At 40.8% G+C, this 25,170-nt stretch overlaps 1 protein-coding gene across 2 annotated transcripts in view; it reads right to left on the bottom strand.

Moving 5' to 3' along the window:
* Nucleotides 1-399: 399 nt before the first annotated feature.
* The window catches only part of slc38a4 (solute carrier family 38 member 4), a 125,100-nt gene continuing 100,329 nt past the window's right edge, over nt 400-25,170 (bottom strand). For both annotated transcript variants that reach the window (XM_063058499.1, XM_063058498.1), the window contains exons 9-16: nt 25,021-25,079; nt 23,105-23,392; nt 22,941-23,020; nt 19,570-19,670; nt 19,229-19,353; nt 7,436-7,580; nt 7,244-7,341; nt 400-1,881 (exon numbers count right to left, since the gene is read on the bottom strand). In XM_063058499.1, the coding sequence (XP_062914569.1) occupies nt 1,780-1,881; nt 7,244-7,341; nt 7,436-7,580; nt 19,229-19,353; nt 19,570-19,670; nt 22,941-23,020; nt 23,105-23,392; nt 25,021-25,079 (998 nt within the window). In that variant the 3' untranslated portion in view covers nt 400-1,779. The remainder of the gene's footprint in view (nt 1,882-7,243; nt 7,342-7,435; nt 7,581-19,228; nt 19,354-19,569; nt 19,671-22,940; nt 23,021-23,104; nt 23,393-25,020; nt 25,080-25,170) is intronic.

Below are 25,170 nucleotides of genomic sequence, written 5' to 3'. Positions count from 1 at the left end.
AGAGATATTTACTTATCACTCACACTTGGATCCACAACATATCTATAAATAAGAAACATTCTGACTCGTTAAATAAAATGAACTCCACTGACATTTCCCCTCTTCTCTAACACCACAGCTCCTGGCATCATAATACATTTATTTGTGAAGTAATGCAGAAACATGGCATTTGAAAACTGAGGAGAAAATTATAGTACATTGAAGCTCTGTGTTTCAAGGCAAAGATGTGTTTGGTATCATTTCAAATTATTATCTGCAAGTTAGGGAAATCTGAGTTTATTTTACATTAATTCAAACAAGATCAATAAGGACAGAAACCAGAGTTGCTTCTGAGCACCACATGTAATTTGTACATCTAACCAATGACTTGCATTGACATTTTAGATATAGTTAAACTCAACAAGTAAAACAACTGCATTAAACTAGCTATTGCTCAGTTTTCTAAAAATAAATTTGAATTATTTATCTCACTAGAATTTTTTTTAAAAATAACTAAACAAAAAATCCTATACATTTTAATCTCAAATATTATCAACACATTAAAAATGTAATTTATGTACATTGATGCAAATATAATTGACTATTGCAGAACAGCCTTAACCACTAGTAGCAGCTCAACTAAATGTAGTTCATTATTAGAACATTTTGCTCTTCCTTTTGTTTGAAAGACAATATGTTTAATAAAACCCACACTTATTCCTTGACATTTAATTAAATACTTGCAAAGCACCATTTAGAAGAGAAATTCTATTTAGTAATAAAAAGATAAATATATACAAATGCACTATTGCACAGAGGAGGGCTGAAGATAAATGGATTGTGTGAAATGGATAAAAGGTTTCAGGCTGAGCTCTGAATTTACTCGGTAAAGTACAAAACAATGTTGTCATGATACTAAAGTCCTGGTTTCATTAAGGATACAAAAACGACAAGGTTTCGTAAATCTCAGCAGGTTAAAGTTCAGAATGAAGCCAGGTTACTTTCCAAACTCGGTAATTTGAGTTGTATAGTTGTATCCACAACTAAGGAGTCTGACTGGAACTAAGGGCATAGAATTAGGGAGGGAGGGAGTGCGAGTTCAGTTAACAGTGATGTACTATAGGATCTGGATCATGATTACCAACACAAAATACATTTCTGGTGATGTTATTTCCAGATGTAATTTTTTTTTTTTAAAACTGAAAAGTTGAACAACTTAGTGGAATTCGTAGGGGTGAGAGAGTGTGGCATTCTTTTCATTGGCTCAGTAGCTTACACAAGTTAACTACACTTCCTGTATTTAATAAGAGAGAAGCAGTCAACCCCCTTGACTTGTAAATTTAAAAATGCACAATTGCTTAACTATTTAAAAACTATGTACACACTATCATAACCTCAGAGACGTTTTCTGTATTATAGTAGCAAACACATGTTAAAAGCAAAAAGCAATTTAATATACATTATACTTGTGGTGTTGTTCTGTATATATTCACAGCCAGTGTTACCCATCTCCCCCATCTCTAACCCTCCCCCAACCTCTCTGAAACCTAAAATTAATTTAAGCAAAGTTAATACAATTCCCTTGCAAGGACAATCCTCCTTTTATTAAATTAATTTTAAATTAATTTTAAATTGATTTAAGCAGAGCAAACATAAGCCTTTTATCTACAGCTGGCATCTAGCCTTCACGTGAAGGTATGCTCAAGTCTCTGGAATTTTGCTGTTGAAATAAAAGGAATGGCATCCACTTGCACTGTCTATATCCAGGGTGATTCTGAGGATGCAACGCCAATTTGCAGATTAATGGCCACCTGATCCTGGGGGATTGTGAATCCAATCGATGACAATAAGGGTCAAGCTTCCAATCATAAAAATGATGCCAATTACAAGAAAAATAGTAGCCTAGAAAACAAGACCAAAAGATTAACATTCATAATTCCACTGCAAAAACAATTCTTCCATAAAATGAGAATTAGCACATTAAAGAACACTATTGGACAGACAAGTATTCAAACTATTGGTCCAAGTCATGAAGTTACCACAAGGGTGGGAACCAGAGTGTCAGAACAGTTAGTGCAGAGATTATGGAGGCTGATGTTGGCAAGACATCAGACCAAGTCAGGAACTGAAAGGTTGTGCATGGTGCAGCTAGTGTCCTGAGCTACATATATTTCAATGCAAGAAGTCTCATAGGAAGGGCAGATGAGCTCAGGGCATAGATCAACACCTGGCATTATGATGTTGTAGCCATTAGTGAGACCTGGTAGCAGGAGGGACAGGACCGGCAGCTCAATTTTTGGGGTTCTATTGGTTTAGATGTGACAGAGTGGGAGCGATTAAAGGAGCGGTGGAATGGATAAATATTATGGCAGTGTTCCCATAGGACAGACTGGAGAACTCAACTAGTGAGGTGTTATGGGTGGAACAGAGAAGTAAGAAAGGTATGATTAAGTTAATAGGGCTATATTACAAATCATCCAACAGTCCCAGGGATTCAGAGGAACAAATCTGCAGAGAGACCATGGACAGTTGCAAGATGCAAGGTTGTTACAGTAGGTGATTTTATCTTTCCTCATATTGACTGGGACTCCTACAGTGGAAAAGGACTAGATGGAACAGAGTTTGTCAAATGTGTTCAGGAAAGTTTCCTTCATTAGTACATAGAAGTCCCAATGAGATACTGCATCTGGTATTTGGGAATGAGACAGGGCAGGTGACTGAAGTTTGTGTAGGAGAACACTTTGAAACTAATGGCATTGTGTGTAAATATGGAAAATGACAGGTCTGGTCAGTGGGTTGAGATTCTAAGTTGAAGAAAGGCTACGTTTGTAATGATCTGGCAAGTGTGGATTGGGACAGGCTGTTTTCTGGCAAAGTTATACTTGGTAAAAGGGAAGCCTTCAAAAGTGAAATTTTGAGAGTGGAAGGCTTGTATGTGCCTGTCAGAATAAAAGATAAAAGACAACAAGTGTAGGGAACTTTGCTTTTCAAGAGATATTGACCCTAATTAAAAGAAAAAGGGGTGCATAGCAGCTATAGGCAGGTAGGAACAAATGAGATGCGTATTGAGTACAAGAAATGCAAGAGAACATTAAGGAAGAAATCAGGAAGGCCAAAAGAATGCATGAGATTGCTCTAGCAGCCAAGGTGAAGGAGAATCCCAAGGGATTCTATAGATATGTTAAGAGCAAAAGGATTGCAAGGGACAAAATTGGTCCTCTGGAAGATCAGAATGGTAATCCATGTGTGGAGGCAAAAGAGATGGGGAGATCTTAAATAAATTTTTGGCAACCGTATTTATTCAGGGGACAGACACAGTCTATAGAAGAGAGGCAAAGTGGCACGAATTTCATGGACCCGGTACAGATTACAGAGGAGGTGGTGTTTGCTATCCCAAGACAAATCAGGGTGGATAAATCCCCAGGGCCTGACAAAGTGTTCCCTCGGACCCTGTGGGAGGCAAGTGTAAAAATTGCCGGGGCATAGCAGAGATATTTAAATCATCCTTAATGACAGGAGATTGGAGGATAGCCAATGTTGTTCTGCCATTTAATAAAAGGCTCTAAACATAAACCAGGAAATTATAGGCCTGTGAGTCTGACGTCAGTTGTTGGAAAGTTTTTGGAAGGTATTCCAAGAGACTGGATATACAAGTATTTAATGACTGATTAAGGATACTCAGCACGGCCTCGTGCATGGTAGGTCATGTGTAACCATCTTAAGAGTTTTTTTTTTGAGGAAGTTACCAGGAAAATCAATAAAAGCAAGGCAGTAGATGCTAGCTACATGGACATAAGCAAGGCAGTTGACAAGGTACTGAATGGCAGGCTGGTCAAGAAGGTTTCATTGCTCAGCATTCAAAATGTGATAGTAAACTAGATTATACATTGGCTTTGAGGTAGAAGCCAGAGAGTGGTAGTAGATGGTTGCCTCTCTGACTGGAGGCCTGTGACTAGTGGTGTGCTGCACGGATCAGAGTTTGGTCCATTGCTGTTTGTCATCTACATCAATGATCTGGATGATAATGTAACTAACTGGAGCAGCAAATTTGTGGATGACACCAAGACTGGGGTGTAGGGGACAGTGCGGAAGGCTATCATGGCTTGTGAAGGGACCTGGATCAGCTGGAAAAAAGGATTAAAAAAAAAAGCAAGCAGATGGAATTTAAAGCAGAGTGTGCAAGGTGTTGCAGTTTGGTAGGACCAACCAGGGTAGGTCTTACACAGTGAATGGTAGGGCACTGATGAGTGTGGTAGAACAAAGGGATCTGGGATACAGGTCCATAATTCATTGAAAGTGGCATCACAGGTAGATAGGGTTGTAAAGAGATCTTTTGGCATATTGTCCTTCATAAATCAAATGCATTGAGTACAGGAGATGGGATGTTATGGTGAAGTTGTATCAGATGTTGGTCAGGCCTAATTTGGAATGCTGTGTGAAATTTTGGTCTCCTACCTGCAGGAAAGATGTAAATAAGATTGAAAGAGTACAGAGAAAATTTACAAAGGTCTGGAGGACCTGAGTTATAAGGAAAGATTTAATAGGTTAGGATTGTATTTTATAGAACACCGAAAATCGAGATGAAATTTGATAGAGGTATACAAAAATATGAGGGGTATAGATAGAGTAAATACAAAGAGGCTTTTTCCACTGAGGTTGATACAGGCCATGGTCCCGGTGCTGGTTGATGGGAGTAAGCAGTTTAAATGGTTTTGGCATGGTCTTGATTGCCAAAGGGCCTGTTCCTGTGTTGTACTTCTCTATGACTAAGGGATATAGAAGGAGTGTGGTGGAAACAGTAATATGGAGGAATATGGCCTGTGTCAGGATTAGTTAAGATGGCTATTTGATTACTAATTTAATTGGTTTGACATGATATTGTGGGCCAAAGGGCTTGTTCCTATGCTGTACTGTTCTATGTCCTATGGATCAAAGAATAGTGTTGATTTACGATCATGCTTGACTCAGGGAACTAGTTGGAATTTGAAGCAACATCCAGTTACCTAGGGACTCAGCTTCTTTTCTAACCTCTAACTTCTGATATGAGCAGGCACATTAAGCAGCACAGGAGCTGTATCATTTGGGTTAGCCAGAGAAATCGGCGGTAGCAGAACATTGCATTGACTTCGATAGCACCAAACTATTGTCATGCCTATGGATTTTTGGACCATGTGGTAAAGGAAGCCATTGAAATAAAAGTAGAGAAAATGAATTTTAAAAAAGATGAAGGTCTCGCTCTAAGTGAGAATTGCAATTTGATTATAAATAATGCAGTAGAATGGAAATCCGATTGGATGAAGACAAGCCAACCAGGAGGGACAGACGTTGGGGGTATAAATACCACCTGACTAGACATGCCCAGGCATCATCCCTGATGAAGATGGCAAAGTTTGTCATCAAAATGGTTAAAATTGATACCTGTACCCGGCTGGAAGTCAGAGAAGAGCTTATTTACCATATACACTGGGAAAGCACTAGATCCCTTTTTTACTTGATGAAAATAACTCTGTGGTCCTGCACTGAAATGGAACTCAATGGCTACCGCCAACAGACATAAGTGCTACTTGATTGACAGTGTGAGCACTGGAAACCTTAAAGAATCATTGCCCTGGCTACTGTAATGTGGTCAGAAGTTTGCCATAGAGAGAAGGGAAAAATGGAGGGTTTGATGCATCTATACTACATCAAACATAGTCAAGTCCTTTTCTCAGTCCTCCTTGATTTTGCCAACACAGCCATTCCCATTCACTGCAGCCCAAGCCATTGAGAGGCAAGATCAGGCAGAGATTACAGAAGAGGCCTTTACAATGGGAATAAAAGGATCCTTTTCTGGTTGGCTGCCACCAGTGACTAGTGGTGTTCTGCAGTAGTCGGTGTTGGGACTACTTATTTTTATGCTGTATATAAGTGATTTAGTTGATGGAATAGAAGGCTTTGTTGCCAAGTTTGCAGATGATACGAAGATTGGTGGAGGAGCAGGTAGTGTTGCGGAAACAGGTAGGATACAGAAGGACTTAGATTGCGAGAATGGGCAAGAAAGTGACAAATGAAATACAATGTTAGAAAATGCATGGTCATGCAATTTGGTAGTAGAAATAAATGTGCGAACTATTTTCTAAATGGGGAGAAAATCCAAAGATCTGAGATGAAAAGGGACTCGGGAGTCCTTGTGCAGAACTCCCTAAAGGTTAACTTGCAGGTCGAGTCGGTGGTGAGGAAGGGAAATGCCATGTTAGCATTCATTTCAAGCGTTCTAGAATACAAGAGCAAGGGTGTGATGCGGAGGCTTTATAGAAGGCACTGGTGAGGCCTCACCTTGAGTACTGTGAACAGTTTTGGGTCCCTTGTCTTAGAATAGATGTGTTGACATTGGAGAGGGTCCACAGGAGGTTCACAAGGATGATTCCGGGAATGAAAAGGTTATCATACGAGGAACGTTTGATGGCTCTGGGTCTGTATTCGCTAGAATTCAGAAGGTTGGGGGGGATCTCATTGAAACCTTTCGAATGTTGAAAGGCCTAGACAGAGTAGATGTGAAACGATGTTTCCCATGGTGGGGGGGGGGTCTAGGACAAGAGGGCACAGCCTCAGGATCGAGGGGCACCTTTTCAAAACAGAGATGCAGAGAAATTTCTTTAGTCAAAGGGTGGTGAACTTGTGGAATTTGTTGCCAAATGCAGCTGCGGAGGCCAGGTTGTTGGGCGTATTTAAGGCAGAGACTGATAGGTTCTTGATTGGATACGGCACCTAAGGTTACAGGGAGAAGGTCGGGAACTAGGGTTGAGGAGGAGAGAAGAAAAAGATCAGTTATGATTGAATGGCAGAGCAGTCTCAATGGGCCAGGTGGCTTAATTCTGCTCCTATATCTTATGGTCTTAAGGTAAGGCTAACTGGTCTATAATTTCCTTTGTGCTGCCTTCCTCCTTTCTTAAAGAGTGGAGTCAAGCAGATTGATAGAGAAGTGGATAGTTTACCAGTATATATTAGAGAGCTGGGGAATCCTGTGGCATGCAATCCACAACCCTAGTCTCTCAGTCTCTCTCTCTCTCTCTCTGTCACACACCCCACCCCCCAAATCATTGAATGGCGGCGCAGACTTGATGGGCCAGATGGCCTAGTTTTGCTCCTATATCTTATGGTCTTATGGACTCGCTGCTGCAGGCTGATCGACAAAGAGAAATTATCTCCAGCACTATACAGGGAACATCAGTCAGCAAAGTAAGTGAATGTCTCAGTAGGGTTGCCATACTTTACATTTACTTACCCCTATCTTTTGCACAGATCTCATTGACTCTTTCTTTACCAGTCTGATATAAAATGCTGAGGGGAGAATGAAAATGAGCATCGTAGCTGCAGATGATCCTGCAATACAAGCAAAAACCATAAGTATTCATGATGTTTGTGATTCTCTGTCTAGTCTAAATATAAATAACCCCAGTTGTACCCATGAGCTTACCGATAAAGCCAAAAATATCCCTAATGTTTGGAACAAATATCACTAAAAGGTTGTTTAGAACCAACAGGATTGCCGCAATTCCAATATGTCGTATCCAGTTGAAAGACCTTCTTGGAAATAATAGTTCCTGGACTGATGCTCGGATCTACAGAGATGAAATAGATTACAAAATGCCTCTAAGATTTTGCAACTAATTTTGTAGTATTGACAATAACTAAACATAAAATTGAAAGAAATGCTTTCTGATTGGCATGTCAGAGCTATATGATACACAATTTTGTGATCTTAATTATTTTCAATTGTTAAAAAAAGGCTTTGCTGAAATGGAGGCAAGTCGTCACAGGAGTTTCCATCTATCGGCTATTTGAATTTTATAATGAATGAATCAGGTTTATTATTTCTTATTTATACAGACATCCCACCTCTCCCGGAACTTCCGGGAGTCTCCCGCGTATTAATAGTGACTCCCTGATGCCCGCAAATTATGTACAATATCACGGAAATCAATTTTTTTGAGAGCAAGCGAGAGAAAAGCAAGAGAGAGCGCGAGAGCGACCATGAGAGACAGCGCGCACCATGGCAGTGTTCCAAAAAAATATAAAACGTACGTCACCCCAGACTATACTAAAGTGTACCCCTACCTAATAGGGGTCAAAAATAATGACAGTGTTGCTCACTGCACTGTTTGCAACAGTGACTTTTCTATTACCCATGGTGGGTTAAGACTGTAAAAGACATGGTGAGGTGAGATTAACAGGTGTCATTCGTTCATTAGCATAGCTAACATTATTTAAACTAGCTGGCCAGCTGCTAAGGAGCTATTCTATTGCAGACATCCCAGAAGTCTCCCGCAAATTGATGGTGGTACCTCCCTGAAATTAGTTTTTGCAGGGTGGGATGTCTGTTTATATCTCATGAATTTTGTTGTTTTGTGGCAGGGGGATAGTCACAAAGATATAAAATTACTATCAAGTAAAAAATAAATAATGCAAAAATTGAAGTAATGTTCATGAACTGCTCAGAAATCTGATAGCAGAGGGGAAAAAGCTGTTCCTAAATCATTGAGTGTGGGTCTGCAGGCCTCCATTGGTAGCAAGCAGAAGAGGGGACATCATGGATGGTGAGGGCTCTGAGTAATGGAAGCCACTTCCTTGAGGCACCTCCTTTTGAAGATGGACTTGATGGTGGGGGAGTGTTGTTCCCTTGGTGGAGCTGGCTGAGTTTACAATCCTCTGCACTCTCTTATGATCCTGTATTATGGGAGCTTTCATACCAAGCTGGAATGAATCTAGCCAGAATGTTCTTCACCTGATATCTGGTTTGTCAGTATACCAAATCTCCTCAAACTCCAAATGAATTACAGCCACTGGTGTGCCTTCTTCATGATGGCATCAATATGTTTAGCCCTAGGTAGATTCTCTGAGAAGCTGGCACTCAAGGACTTGAAGCCACTGACCTATTGATGTTTTCTCCCGACCTCCCATTCCTGAAGCTCACAATCAATTCCTTGGTCTTGACGACATTGAATGCAAGATTGCTGTTGCAACACAACTCAACTCATCAAACTACCTCCCTCCATTATGGCTCCTGGTCCCATTTGGTGCCTTCTATAAATTTGGTGTCTGAGCTGTGTTTAGGCATGCAGTCATGATTGTAGAATAGCAGGCTAAGTGTGATTCCTTGAGATGTACTTGTGTTCATTGCCAACAAGATGTCCACACTGACAGAAATATCTATTTTAAACAGTGTTTCCTCACTTTAAAAAAAAATCACATCAGTGAAAGAGCAATGTTAATCCTTGAGATACATTAGGCTCTCTCTAAAATAATGAAATATACACACACAAATTAATTTATTCAGGAACTGTTAAAAACTGACACTGGGGACAAACTTATCTGTAAATCATGAACTAATGTCAGAATTGGAGTACAATGCACAGCCTCTTCCATAACATTTTGGTCAGAACCCTGTAGCGTTGAGCCTCCATTTGTAATAAACATTGGATCCCTGACATTTTGAAGGGCCTCTCACCACTATTACTTCAGTCAATAGTTCATTGATTATGGTAAAATGCTATGTTCATGGTTTTAATGAATACTGGGAGATTTTACAGAATGTACACTAGTAGCTTCATAAAAATGGTCTAAAGCTTGTATGTGATGTATTTTTTTAAATTTATGCAGATAAGATTTTCTAGATTTGCTTACTGGATGTAGTACACAAATTACACAGGAGTGTTTTCATACCACAATCTAGGAGTACCAAGACGGAATCTTGAAACATGGATCAATTTAATGAATACACAGGAATGCAATGTGCAAAGGCCTCAGCACAAAAATGAGACATAAGAAAATATTTCAGAGGTGACTGATGAAACAATTTTGTCTGGCAAACATACTATTGACTAATGAAATCTTTTTCTATTTGGCAGTAAAGGTTCAACTGCTGAATAGCTTTCTGTGTAAACTTGCCATCTTAGAAAAATGCTTCAAAGATCTGTATCATACAAAATAGGCTTTTTGTTCTAAAAATGCTTCATCCAAATTATGAATGCAAGGAGTGGAAAGTACTAACATGAATCATTTGTTTCTCTTCCCACAGATGCTGCCCGAAATTTACAGAACTTTGATTTTATTTTGCATTTCCAGAATTTGTGCATTTTGCTTTTGTCTAAATATTGAGGCAATGACTTGTTTGAACATCCTCTCTGCAATTATAATGTAATCATAATCACTGAATCACGTACGTTAAACCTCAATGAGGTAGTCGACTTCCATTAATTTGGATGGAGTTCCAAAGCAAATGGAATTTCATCTGCACTACAGGAGGTATCTAATTATGTGGCCACTGAGTGTATGTTCATGATCTTCTGCTGCTGTAGCCCATCCACTTCAAGGTTCGATGTGTTCTGCATTCAGAGATGCTCTCCTGCATACCACTTTTGTAATGCGTGATTATTTGGGTTACTATCACCTTCCTGTCAGCTTGTACCAGTCTGGCCTATCTACTCTGACCTCTTTCATTAATAAGGCATTTTTGTCCATTGATCTACCGCTCACTGGATGCCTTTTGCGTTTTTTTTTGGCGCCATTCTCTGTAAACTCCAGAGAGTTTTGTGTCCCAGGAGATCAGCATTTTCTGAGATGCACAAACACCCTATCTGACACCAGAAATCATTCCGCAGTCAAAGTCACTTAGATCACATTTCTTCACCATTCTGGTTTACTGAACAACTGAACCTCTTGACCTTGTCAGCATGCTTTTATGCATTGAGTTGCTGGCATATGATTGGCTGATTAGATATTTGTATTAACAAGGTGTACCTAATAAAATGGCAACTGTGTGGATATGCTTTAAATAGTTACGAGCTAATAACATGTTACTATAACTTCAACAGAACTGCATACATTTACAAATCAAAAAAGTTTGTCATATTTAAATATAACTGAGTTAGAAATATGGCATACATTTAAAAATGAGCAACCTTCAGAAAAGGCTCTCCAGCCTTCCATACTATGACTAATTGTGTATTCAAAATGCTATACATTTAATAACTGTATATTCCAGATCTCCCTGCAACTCAGAGCACAGAACTCGACAGCACAGTACACAATGTGGTGCTGACCTTATAACCTGCTCCAAGATCAATCTAACTCTTCCTTCCTACATTGAACTCTAGGTGATAGAAGAATGGAGGGCAAAGTACATATACCATATACACTGAGACTCGTCATCTTGCAGGCAGCCACAAAACAAAGAAACACAATAGAATCCACAAAAACACACAAGTTACTGACAAACATCCAATGTGTGAAAAAAGAACAAAACATTTAAACAAGTAAACAATACACAAAACATGAACTGAAGAGTTTCTCAAAAATGAGCTCACAGTCATGGAGCCAGTTCAGCACTTGGGCAAGTGATGCCTGTCGAGGAGCCACAGCTCTGGAGTCCACGTGCTTATTGAAAGTTTCTTAACAGTGCCAAATGTATCCACCTCTACAATGAATCCTGGCAGGGTACTCACACACTCACACACTCTGCATAAAAAACTTCACTTTCCTCCAATCACCTTAAAATTATGCTCCATCGTACTAGCCATTTTTGCATTGGGGAAAAATCTCCGGCCATCCACTCAATCTATGCCTTTTATATTCTACACTCAGATCGCTTTCTCCAACTCCACAAATGCGAGCAATAATTTACATCTAAATGGGATAGTTAATAGATTAATCTGCTTCACAGATTTGATACTGGATTCCAGAAAACGATTTTAGAGGAAAAAAAAGGCTTAAACATACATCTTAACGAGGTAAACAAAGAAGAGCGACTAAGGTTTGGGCCCTGACAACTGAACACTTGGCTGTCAATGCCATTCCAGCCCAACAAGCTGCACCATTAAAAAAAACCCTAGCCTAGTCACAGGACAAGTTACAATGACAAATTAACCTACTAACTGGTACATCTTTGGACTGAGGGAGGAAATCAGAGCACCTGGAGGAAACCCACACAGTCACAGGGAGAGCATACAACCTCCTTACAGATGACACTGAAGTTGAACTCCGAACTCTAACACCCCAAATCTTTAATAGCATCGCACTAACTGCTATACTACATGGTGGTGGTAATATTGCAAGGTATTCTGAACTGCTGTCATAACGGGGGCATTGGTGGCGGACCCAAATGCAAGACACAGACACTGAAGTACTAGGAACAGCACTCAGTGAGACAAGAAAGCAAGGGAAGTGGGGAAGAAAGGACGCTGGACGTTGACACAGGCCTGGATGAGACAAGGATGCAGGGCCTGGGCTAGCACATGGACAAGGAAAGCGGAACCAGGACAAGGAATTGGGAACTAGGAGCCTGGGCTAGGACTCTGAGCCAGAAACTGGACAGGGACCTGAAAACTGGGTCTTGACTCTGGCTTGGACCCCAGATATAGGTGAGGACAAGACATGACTGGACGTGGAACTCCTGCACAGGATGAGGCACATGGACAGGATGAGAACTCGAAGCCTTGACTTGGTCTTGGCAGAACAGGAACATGGAACACAGAGCCAGGACCCCTCCTTGGGAACAGGACATAGGGCCGGGACTAATACACAGAACACAGAGACAGATCTCCACTCAAGGTAGCAGTAAACGGCCAGACCTACCCAGAGGAGGCGAGGGCACAGAGAGACAGTTCCCAACACAAGGTAGTGGCAAATTGCTGGACCTACCTAGTGAAGGCGTGGACACAGAGAGACAGTTCCAAACAATGAAAGACAGTTCCTTATCTAGACACAGCAAGGCTCCGGTCTTGCTCTGGCGGTAGAACTTGACAGCGATACAGGCGAGGCTTCAGGCAAAGGTTGCAGGCAAGGCAACAGTCCAGCAAATGAAGCTGAACCCAGGAGCTATTTATGGAGCCAGCCCAAAATGAGAATCAGGTTACTCAATTAGAGCACCCAACAGAACAAGGGAAAACCTGGAATAAGGAACGATGGACCGGACCGTGAACTGGAATGCAGACTTTACGGACCGGACCATGACAACTGCAGGAATATATAGACACCTCCAAGAGCTGGAGATGATGAGAGGTAAAACCAAGAGGGATTGGAAAATAAAGATGGAACTTTTAAATTGACCTTTTGCTCAACTATGAACTAGTGTAGGCCAACAAACACAGGGTTGAAAGACACTGCTAATTAGGACATGGGTTTCTGAGATTAATAAGACTTCAGGTTTATGTGGAAGAGAAATAAAGCAGTTGGCCACATAACATTCACGTGCAGATCCCCATGAGAGCATCATTAAACAATTATGCATTCACTACTTTCTCATAACTTATGTTTGTTCATTTTTGTTTAAACAATTGCTTGTCTCTCAGTATTGTGACGAGAATACACATAGATTAAGATGTTAGCTGTCCTGTGCTGGCACCAGTGGGATCAGCAGTTGGTCTGCCACCTGTCTTCAGGAGAAAGTGAGATAAGGAAAACAATGGAGCAGCATTTGGAGATGTTAGTGAAGGGACGGGAGAGTTTAACGGAAGGAGAGCTGTCAAGATCGGCTTCCCCTTTGAACCCTGAACTGTTTGAAGTGATGGACAGGTGATACCCCAGCAGGGGGATAAAAAGGGACAGGTTCGCTAAGGCAACACACACGACACCACGAGGTAACGAGACCCTGGAAGTGGTGGGCCTCCCATAAGTCGGTGGGAAGTTTTGGAGGAGTGGTCGCGGGACCAAGCCATAGACGCACAGGGTGGAAAGGCACGATCGGCGGGAACCTGGTGTGTGTGTCCGCCCTTGCCTGGGTGCCAGGTTCACCGCAGAGAAACGATCGTATCTGGAAACGGAGGGGTCACGGTCGGTGACCTCAGAAGACATCACAAAGGGCTCGCCCGAAAGCTGACTGCGAAGAATATCGAAGGTCTGTGTGGAAGTCATTTTGAATATTCATTCGTTTTGCTCTCCCTCTCCTTCCCCCCACCGTCCAGCTCCCATGGCAGTGATTACTGTGAACTGAACTAAATTGAACTGAACTTTGCGTCACTTTGAAACTGGTCATTTACCCCTAGACGACGATAGAGCTTGATTGATCCTGTTATCTTAATTCTGTGTACATGTGTGTTTATCATTGCAGAACTGTTGCATTCATTATCCTTTTGATTAGAGTACTGTGTTGCTTGTTTCTTTAATAAAACTTTCTTAGTTCTAGTAATCCAGACTCCAACTGAGTGATCCATTTCTGCTGGTTTGGCAACCCAGTTATGGGGTACGTAACAGTATGAATAAATTAGCTGCTGAAATATTAGTGCTAGTTGAGCAATCCTTTAAGAAAGCATGTTATGAAGTCATTAGTCTGAGAATGCATGCCATGGCAATATGCTTGTTCATTTACATTAGAGGAGATGACCTTTAGATTACACGAGACAATGGGGTGACCCATTGGGGCACCCTGTGAGAGAAGGGTAGTGCATCTGATGTGACCAGAATGAACATTAAATTTTCCTGAATGCTATTGGTATCGCTTTGCTTTGGAAACTGATGTAGAAAACTTTAGTTTATTGAAGAAGAATGACGCGTAGCAAAGCAAATATAGCTCCTCATTTACCAAAGGACACTTATAATGGCATCATTTCTGGTTTATCTGCCACCCTTGTGCCTCTCGTTGTCATTCTGGAAACGTGCAGTCCTTTCATTCCCCGTCTCTTCTGCTGTTTGTTCTTTGTCTCTGATCCTGGAGAAGTGCATGCCTCTCCTCCTCTGTCTCTTCTTCACTCATCTTTTTTTGTCCTGACTCTTTGATCCTGGAGTCGTGGGGCCCTGGCCGCATCAGATTCTTGTTCTCTCCCTCTCCTTGCTGCTTCCCAATGACGTTTGGCGTCATCTCTTGATCATAATGTCCCCCTTCCCTTTCCATGTGGCATAATTAGGCTGACCATTTTTTTTTTACCCTAATGCTGGATAGAAGATACGAAGCACTAACATCAAAGGATGCTGATTATTCTTGATGATGTGGTTGGCGCTCTCCTAAATGGATGTGATATAGTCACCGCTGTCCTTTGACTGCAGCGAAGGGTTTTATGGGTGTCTCGAAGTACGTCATTACAATAAGATTTAATTATCTCTTATTGATGGGTGGCAGTTAGATCTGTCCCAATCCTGCACATGCTGATGGTGATTAGCAGAATGTGACCACTTGAAATAGAGCTGCCCTGCCCTTTTGCTCCAGTAGGTGTCGCTGCTGAGGCTGGCCATGCACATGCGTCAGGCTGTCGCATCCTGATTTCCATGATGGCCGATCGGGTCTCGGGTGAAAGCCAGCCTGTTGATTTTTGGTGAATGAGTAATTTTATATGAATATATAACCCTGAACTTTGCCTGCATTCTGTAAGTTAGCACATTTTAATTCGATTTAGCCAAAAAAAAAGTGCCGCTGTAATGCACCATTTGTGCTAATTGGAGGTCACAAACAGAGAGAGAGCATGAGAGTTTTGGTAGTATATAGATAGATTAAGGACAGCAATGGAATACTATCCTCACCCGGTCTCACCCATCACCTGCCAGTTTATACTCCTTCCCTTCCCCCCCACCTTGTTATTCTGGTGTCTTCCCCCCTTCTCTTTCAGTCTTGAGGAAAAGGTCTCATGCCCAAACAGAGACTGTTTATTTCCCTCCAGAGATGCTCCCTGACCTGCTGAGTTCCTTCAGCTTTGTGCTTGTTGCACTGGATTGCCACCATCTGTAGAATCTCTTGTGGTTATGGAGTACTATCTTTGTTCTTTGTAGTGCAGCAGCATGTTGAGAGCTGGGCACGTCCAAAGAAGCAGCAGCACTCCAAATCAGGAAACTAAATGAGAATGATAAGTTGCATACACAAATTTTTCAGAAAATATTCTATATTTAATGGAACTAACTGTTTCTTTTTTTATATATAAATTGAAGTGAATAATTTCATATTGTCAGCTCCAGCCACTTCCAGATAAGTGGAAATAGTTCACTGTCGAATAAAGCTTTCTTAACTCAGTCTATCATCTTTCAGTTCCAACTTCAAAATACCAATCTTTTTCCAACATTACCCAATTGCGTTAACAATTTGATAAGAAATTGCAGTGGACTGCCTTTTTTTTTTAAAAAAAGGTTCTTCCATATAAGAAAAGGCATCAAAACTAGCTAGATTCATTTCATCATGGTGAAGAGTTGAACCAACATCCTTAGATACAGGGAAAAGAAGGAAAACAAAATGCATTTGAAACAGTGATTTGCTGAACTGTCCTCTCATCTGATTAGTTTCTTAGAACATCTGGGTTGTAAACTCTTTCAATATCCCTCATTGTATTTAACAAACCAAAATAGAAATTATGCTGAGAGGTTTTGGAAAAATACAAGCTGGAAAATTGAGCAGGACAGGTTGCAGTAGAGTACATTAAAACCAAGCAAGTATTTTCTCCTCAGATCACTGATATGAAACATTAACTCCACAGGTACCACATAATGTGCTGAGCAATACCAGCATTTTCTATTTTTATTTCAGATTTTCAATTTCTGCTGCATATTTTTTTTTTGGCAGGGGTGCGAAGATACAAATTCATTTCTAACCAAGTTTGGATTAGACATGCCAGGAGCCTAAAGAGCAGATCCATGATTTTCTGACCCAAAACTAGATTCAGGTTGGGTCAGGCATCAGAAAACAATTCGAGTCCTCAGGACTGGGCTGGGTTCAGATCATCCATTGTTGGCTTGAGTTTAACTTCATGCTTCGGTAGAATTTTAATACTTCATCCTAATTCTGTAGCCACTTAAGGAAGGTTTTCCTCTGTACATTTTGGACTCTTCATTTTAGTTTATGATTATAAAAGGAACAGTTGGAAATGTAACACTTCAGATGGCATTTCCTTGATGCTTGTAGAAGACAGCTTTCTCTCCCAGCAGAGTTAGCCATAGTTTATACTTGTGCATCCAACCCAATTATCACTGTCCAAGAAAGTGCTACATGTCAAAATGAAGGGGTTAGATTTTTTTCTTATTATTCAGAGGGTCTGCACAGCATTTGTTGCCCACACCCAAATGGCCTTGAATTAATAGCTTGCTTATCTATTTTAAAGGACGGTACAATCAACCACATTGGTGTGAGCCTGCAGACACACAGACAAGAAATGATAAAGTCAGAAGATTTCCTCCCCTTCACAAAGACAGACCAGTGACTCTACTTCATTAGGAGTTTGGAGAGATTTGGTATGTCACAAAGACTCTTCCAATTTTTTTTTTATTATTAAAGGCAACACATGTATGGTGGGAAGTATTCTGACTGGTTGCATCACAGTTAGTATGGAGGCTCTAAAGGTTTGTAGACACACTCAGTTCCATCACATTCACAAACTTCCCTGCTATCAAGAATATCTTCAAAATTCAGTGGCTCAAGAAGATGACATTAATCATTAAGGACTTTCAACGTCTTGGACATGCCGTCTTCTCATTACTGCCATCAGGGAGGAGGTATAGAAGCCGGAGGATGCACACTCAACATTTTATGAACAGCTTCTTCCCCTCTGCCGTCAGATTTCTGAACTGTCCACCAACTCATGACACTACCTGTCATTCATCTTTTTGCACTATTTATTTAATTTTAAAGTTCAAAAAAGTTCAGAGTAAATTTATTATCAAAATACATATACTGTATGTCACCATATACAACCCTGAAATTAATTTTCTAGCAGGCATACTCAATAAATCCAATAACTATAATAGAATCAATGAAAGACGACACTGACAGGGGTGGATAACCAGTGGGCAAAAGGCAACAAACTGTAAATACAAGGAGAAAGGAAAAGATGAAATAATAATAAATAAATGAACAATATATAGAGAACATGAGATAGGGAGTCATTGAAAGTGAGTCCATAGGATGTAGGAACAGTTCAGTGAAGGGGATGAGTGAAGTTATCCCCTCTGGTTCAAGAGCTTGATAACTGTTCCTGAAGCTGGTGGTGTGGGTCCTAAGGGTCCTGTACATTCATCCTGATGGCAGCAGTGTGAAAAGAACATGTCCTGGGTGATGGGGGTCCTTGATGATGGATCCTACTTCCCTGTGTCAAAGCTACCTGCAGATGTATTCAGTGTTGGTGGGGAAAGGAAAGCTTTACCCATGCTGGACTGGGCTGTATCTACTGCTTTTTGTAACTTATAGTAATTTTTGTAACTTTAATTGTATTACTACTGCAAATCAACAAATTTCATGATATATGCCAGTGATAAGAAAGCTGATTGAGATTCATTTCCTTTTCCCTATTCCAGCCAACCATTTACCCTCATTCCAATTTAGGATATGTGTTACAATATCTTGAATCATCTTTTGGATCTTCACATCCTACATGAACTTTAGATTTAAGATGGATGACAGCGATGGGCCATGCTCACATCCTTCAAAAATTAAAAAAAACACTGCTCTTATGAATGTTTAAAATTAATCTGACAACTCCAACTTCCCTAATCATCAATGCTCAATAACTAATACCTAATCTTCCTTAATCAATTCCTAACCAACTAATCCTTAACATTTCCTAATGAACTAATTCCTAATCAACTTCTCCAATCAACTAATGCCTAATCTTCTTTAATCAACTAATCAACTTCCTTAATTAACTAATTCTTAATTTTGGCCAATCAATTAATCCTTAATCTTCCCTAATAAACTAATCCCCAATCAGTGCTCAATAAAAAGTTGAATTTTCACCTGCCTTGTTTAGCTTGCGCTGCTGTGCAAATTATGTTAACCAAAAGGTGATGAGTTTCTATATAAATGTGTATAAAAAATGTAACTATATATTTAAAAAAAAAGCAGGTCTTTATTCATCATGCTAAACAGACACTCTCCTAGAAACCCTTTTGGTAGAGTCCCCATACTCAAAGCACATCCCATTTTTACACCCTTAAGATGGAAGGTTACAGAATCAGAACCAGACTTATTGTCATGGACATCAGTTGTGAAATTTGTTTTGTTGCAAAAGTACAGTGCAGACAGGACAGATTACTGCTAGTAACAATAAAAGATAAATTAATCGTGCAAAAGATTAACAAGGTGATGCTCTTGGATGGTTCAGAAATCTGATTGCAGAGGGGATGAAGCAGTTGCTGAAACATTGAGTGTGGGTTTTCAGGTTCCTGATGGTAGTACTGAGAGCAGAAAACGTCCTGGATGGAGAGGGTTCTTATTATGGATGCCCCCCTTTCAAGGTACTTCTTTTACCAGTAATACAGGTGTGTTTGAAAGCTGTTGGTTCCCAAGAACTACATTATTGCTTACCGGGAAAATGACAATGGGAACCGTCAGTGTGACAGCTACCAGCACAGCCAAGCGAACAGACAGAATCACGACGTCAAATTGGTAGACTTTAGTGTAAGTGTGAAGCAATTCTGTTTCAACTTGTCCTGTGCAGAAAATAAAAACAGCAACACCATTAACTCAGCCTTTGAGTGAACGGCTCCTTCCATCCAAACTTAATTTGCCACTAATATATTCAGCATTCAATTGACCAAAAAGCTAAAATAAAACACACATCAACAATTTGTAGCATGTAATGATAATATTTACATCAAGCTCAACACAGGAGATTTTTGTTCGCCACTCCTTAAATTCAGACTCACCAAAAAAGGTCAGATAGCCAAACGTAGCAGCTAAAAGGTACATGATAAGCATTGCAGTAATCGACACATTGGAGACATGCTGCATTTTCCTTTGTGATCGTCTGAAAAATAAAATAAATTTCTTTCAGTTCAGTACTGTGCAACACAAACAAAATGCCGGACGAACTTAGCAGGTCAGGTAACATCTATGGAAAGGAGTAAAGAACCGATGTTTCAGGCTGAGACCACTCATCAGGACTGGAAAGGAAGGGGGGAGATGCCTGAATAAAAAGGTGGTGTGGGGGGCGGTGGAGGGGAAAAAAGGCTAGCTGGAAAGTGATAGGAACAGCTGGATGGGTGGGAAAGATCAAGGACTGGAGAATAAAAAATGTGATAGGAGAGAAAAGTTGACCTTACGAGAAAAGCAAAGAGGAGGGGGCAGATGAGAAGTGAAAGGTCAGTGTGGGGAACAGTAGGGGTGGGGGGTGAAATTTGTTCTCGGAAGGAGAAATTGATATTCATGTCATCAGGTTGGGGGGTACCCAGGCAGAATAAGGTTTTGCTCTTCCACAGAGGGTGGCTTCATCATGGCACTAGAGGCCATGGATCGACACGTCAAACATTTTGATTATTGTGCCGATTGGCGTGCAGGTAATCGGTGAAGTGGTCCCCATAACTTACAACGCTCTCACCAACGTAGAGGAGGCTGCATTGGGAGCACTGGACACAATAGATGACCCCAGTGGATTCGCAGGGGAAGTGTTGCCTCACCTGGAATGAGGTGAGGGAGGTGGTGTATGGGCAGCTGTAGCACTTGGGCCGCTGAGGATAAGTGGTTGGATGGGGTGGTAGGCAAAGACAAGAGGGACTCTGTCTCCATTATGGCACAGGAAGCTGGGGTGAGCACCGATACTCTCGTTATAGAATGAAAGATTCCTTTCCTGTTCCAGGGACCTACCATTAGCTATTTGCCTAACAAATGGTGATCAGACTCCAAATTGTAAATTAAGACCCTGAAATGTCAGCTTGGCAAGAAATTGACAAATCATTTTCCTCTCTTGCAGACCCCAGTCAGTTTGGATTGGCAACATCTCCTCCACAATCTTCATCAGAACAGATACACCATGAGGCTGTGTGCTTAGCCCTTGCTCTACTCACTTTACACTTATGACTGAGACTCAGCACAGCTCCAATGCCAGGTTTAGAGTTGAAGTTTGAAGTGTGCTGACAACATCTCTGCCGATGGGCAAATTGAAGGTGGTGACTTATTAGCATATAGGAGGGAGACTGAAAATCTGGCTGAGTGTTGCCACAACAATAACCTCTTACCCAATGTCAGCAAGACCAAAGAGCTGATTATTGACTTCAGGAGCAGGAAACTGGAGGTCCATGAGCCAGTCCTCATTGGAGGATCAGGAGGCAGAGAGGGTCAGCAACTTTAAACTCCTTGGTGTTATAATTTCAGAGAATCTGTCCTGGGTCCAGCATGCAAGTGCGATTGCAAAGAAAGCATGAGAGTGTCTCTACTTCCTGAGGAGCTTGCGAAGATTTGGCATGAGTAGCGGAGAGTATATTGACTGGTTGCATCACAGCCTGGTATGGAAACACTAATAACCTTGTATGGAAAAGCCAACATAAAGTAGTAGATACAGTCAGTACATCACAGGTAACACCCTCCCCGCCACTGAGCACATCTACACAAAAATGTTGTCGCAAAAAGCAGCATCGATCACAAGGGCCACCATCACCTAGGTCACGCTCTCACCTTGCTTCTGCCCTCAGGAATAAGATACAGGAGCCTCCGGACTTGCACCACCAGGTTCAGAAACAGTTATTACCCCTCAACCATCAAGCTCTTGAATCAGAGGGGATAGCTTCACTCACCCTATCGCTGTACTGTTCCCACAACCTGTAGACTCATTTTCTAGGGCTCCTCATCTAATGCTTAGTTATTATTTTGTTTTTTTGTTGTATTTACACAGTCTGCTCTTTGAAGATTGGTTGTTTGTTTACCTTGTGGGTGGTTTTTCATTGATTCTATGTATTTGCTGTGAATTCCTGTGAGAAAATGAATCTCAGGGTTGTATATGGTGACACATATAGTATGATAATAAATTTAATTTGAAATTAGAACAAGTGGATTTAAGTTCCTAAGCAGGGAGTGTAGGACAATATAATGGGCATGCTGCCAAAGCAGGAAAGTTACAGTAATGAGGAAAGACTGGCGTTGTTTTCTTCAGATAGACGAGAGAGATTATGAAAAGGATCTAGTGCTTTCCTGACATATAACGTGAATAAACTCTTCTCAGGCTTCAAGCTGGGTACAGGTGTTATTGTGTATGTTATTCATTAAGTCGGCACACTGCTAAGAGTGTTTTTAAATGTTATTGCTGTAATGTAAGAATTTCCCACTCAGGATCAATAAAGCACATTATTATTATTATAACCAACATTCTGATGGGAAGCTCTGCCAAATCCTTCAGGGATAATGCCTCGGCAAGTCTAGTCTGGTGGTATTTATATCCCTGTATTCTGTCCCTTCTAATTGGTTAGTCCTCATCCAATCAGGTTTACACTCTCCTACCTTGTTTACAGTTCTTACTGAGAGCGAGACAGTCTTTGTCAAAATTCTTTTTTCTAGTTTTATTTCAATGGCTTCCTTTATCAAGCAGTCCCCAAAGCTATTGTCGTGGCACAGTAGTTTAGTGCCGAAGTCAATCCCAAGTCCATTGCAAATGCAGAGTTCTGCTACCACCAATTTCTCCAGGTAAGCCAAGCAGATACACCTCCTGTGCTCCTTGATGCGAGTTTTCACCATGTCCCCCACCTGATACATGCTGCTCCACATTCACAGGGAGTCCTGTAAATGCCTGCCTACCAGAGTCCCAGGTCATCTTTGACCTGCATAAGCTGTGATTTGAACTTCCTTTTGAGTTTGTGGATGGTATTACTCCAGTATTTCTTCAGGATCCTGGTTATCCTTCCTGAAACTGGAATTATAGGGAAGACAGGCTCTTTTCCATCAGGATGTGGGAGTTAAACAGAGCACCCAGAGGACTTCCGTGCAGTTACAGGAAGAACATGAAGATGCGAGACACGTAGCACCTGACTCGGGATCAAACCCAGATCACTGGTGCTGTGAAGTGACACTCTACACCCCACCCCCAACTTAGATTAGCACTTAAGGAGCCATAACCTGCAGGGTCACAGACCAACAAATAGGAAGTGGGATTGATTCGAAATTCATGATAATCAGAATTGTCTCCTTTTGTTATAAAGTGATTTACAATACAAAAGAACTCCCTTTAGACCTCAATCTTCTTTTAATATTTTATGTGCATCTTTGCAATTGTCAAATTGCAATGCTATAAAGATCTGTGTGCAGTACTTACTTTTTAAGTTCACTGTAGATTGGGAGTACTTCAGGGTGGCACACGAAGGCAAAGGCCAAAATGGGAATGGTGTAGGCTGTCTACAAAAAGAAAGAAAACCTCATCTAATAGTGGTCTGGTACACAAAGCAACTTTCCTTTAAATACTTTTAAACTCTGGCGTACCTGTGAGTTGAATACAAAGTACTTGGGTTTGCACATGTCCTCTTCATCATGAGCAGCATAACTGAAACCATTAGTGTGGATGATGGAAGAATCACCTTCGCTCTGCGTCACTGTGTGTCCATTGATAGTGGCAATCATGAGGTTTGCATCATGATCAGTGGATTTGTTGAATACAACTGGATACACTGTTAAAACATGTCCTGTAGCGTTTGCTAGTGATGTCTGATTTTCTGAAGAGTAACCAAATGCAGGCAATGGGCAGGGGGTCTGAGATTTCTTGTATATCACCTGAAAGAATATTTCAGCAGCTTTATCATGGAAGCTCACTTTGTACAAAATGTACAGTACAGGACAATCCTTCATAGTACACAGTAAGGGGAAACAAATCACTTAGTCTGATTATGGCAGATCTGTAGTGAACCACCAGAGACATGCCAATGGGTTATGGGTTTCTCTGCCTATACACTGCAGTGTGGAAGTCAGAAATGTTAATGTCAGAGATGTGAATGCGCGTGACCCCTCACTCTCCTTTGCATTGGCCATTGTGTGTAGTGGTGTTTTGTAAGCTATTGGACCACGAGGGCAAATTATAGTTTGTATCTGGACCTTCAGCTTGATACCAGGCAAGCCAAGCATAGTCCCAATTGATTGCAATAAGGCCTTCAGTTAAAAGATGAGATTCTGCAAGGTTAATGTTTATTTCACCACATTTTAATGTTTTTTTTATTAATTAAATCAGTTTCACTCTTATTTATTTATATTTGGAGATACAGCATGGTAATCGCCCTTCTAGTCTAACAATCACATTCTGTCTAATTTCACCCGTGCGATTAATTAACCTACTAACCCATACATCTGGAATATGGGAGGAAACTGGAACATCTGGAGTAATCCCACACATTGTGGGGAGAATGTACAAACTCCGCACAGACTGGTGAAATTGGATCTGGGTGACTGGTACTGTAATAGCAAAACACTAACCATTATGCTACCATGCTGCATCTTTAAATACATTCATTACATTGCACCTTTTCTTCATAATTTTTAAACATCTTATATTTTATTCCAACTGTTTCTGATGATCAGAACTATTTGGAAACTGTAAAAAAGGCCTTTGACTGTAGGAACTGTCAGAGGGCAAATGGAAGCCTCTGTTCCTTTTGCTCTGCAATGTGGTTGCCACTGGTGGGCTGTAGTACCTGGTGGAGTTATCATGGCAGTGATGTCAGAAATATATTGGGAGCCATGTCACTGCAATGATTTAATGCTGGCTTATTACACACTGCAATTATGTAGGCAAGAGAGGAGGTGTGCAATCTGCACCAATGCTTATTGACAGAAATAAACGCACTTTCTTCTATCCTTTAATGGCTAAGTATTACTTTGCTGCAGATAGAGGTACATTAACTCAAGCCAAGAGGACATTTCACCCCATCGAGTCTCTGCTGGCTCACAGAGCAATCACAGTGCCCCACTAATTTCCCCGATATATATTCTCAGAACTTTCTCATTAACTCTAGCACACACAAAAGGCAAGTTTCAGAGGCAAACTAACCACATATATTTGGGGACGTGGGAGGAAATTGGAGCACCTGCAAAAACCCATGAGGTCAGAGGAGGAACATTACAATTTTAAGGACCTCACCTTTTAATAAGAACTCCGCCGAATAGCTCTCTGCTCGGCTTGGTACAAACTAGGAGGTGATAAGAAATTATCAGAAGATGGAAATGAACCCATGGCATTAAAGCTGTAATTGGCCACTTGTGGTTCACTGTTTCTGATAACTTTAGACTTCTGTGCCTGTGATGCCCAGATGTGAAGACAAATTCAGATTATCTCTACCTCATATTCTCACTTATGGAGAACAAATTTGCCTGTAGTACCAGCAATTGTAATATAGACTGCCCATACTCACAACTCCAACAAAGAACAGCATACATGAAAGAGAAAATCCACTTGTGTATCCAAGATAACCTGTTCAGAAAAAGGAAACTATTAGATACTTAGACATTCTTTAATTTTATTGCAGTAATTTAGTGAATTAATATTATAAAATCAGGATTTT

The sequence above is a fragment of the Mobula hypostoma genome, chromosome 9 (assembly GCF_963921235.1).
Source record: "Mobula hypostoma chromosome 9, sMobHyp1.1, whole genome shotgun sequence".
NCBI lineage: Eukaryota > Metazoa > Chordata > Chondrichthyes > Myliobatiformes > Myliobatidae > Mobula > Mobula hypostoma.
The sequence above is the reverse complement of the archived record's forward strand: the minus strand, read 5'-3'. Positions and strand labels throughout refer to the sequence as shown.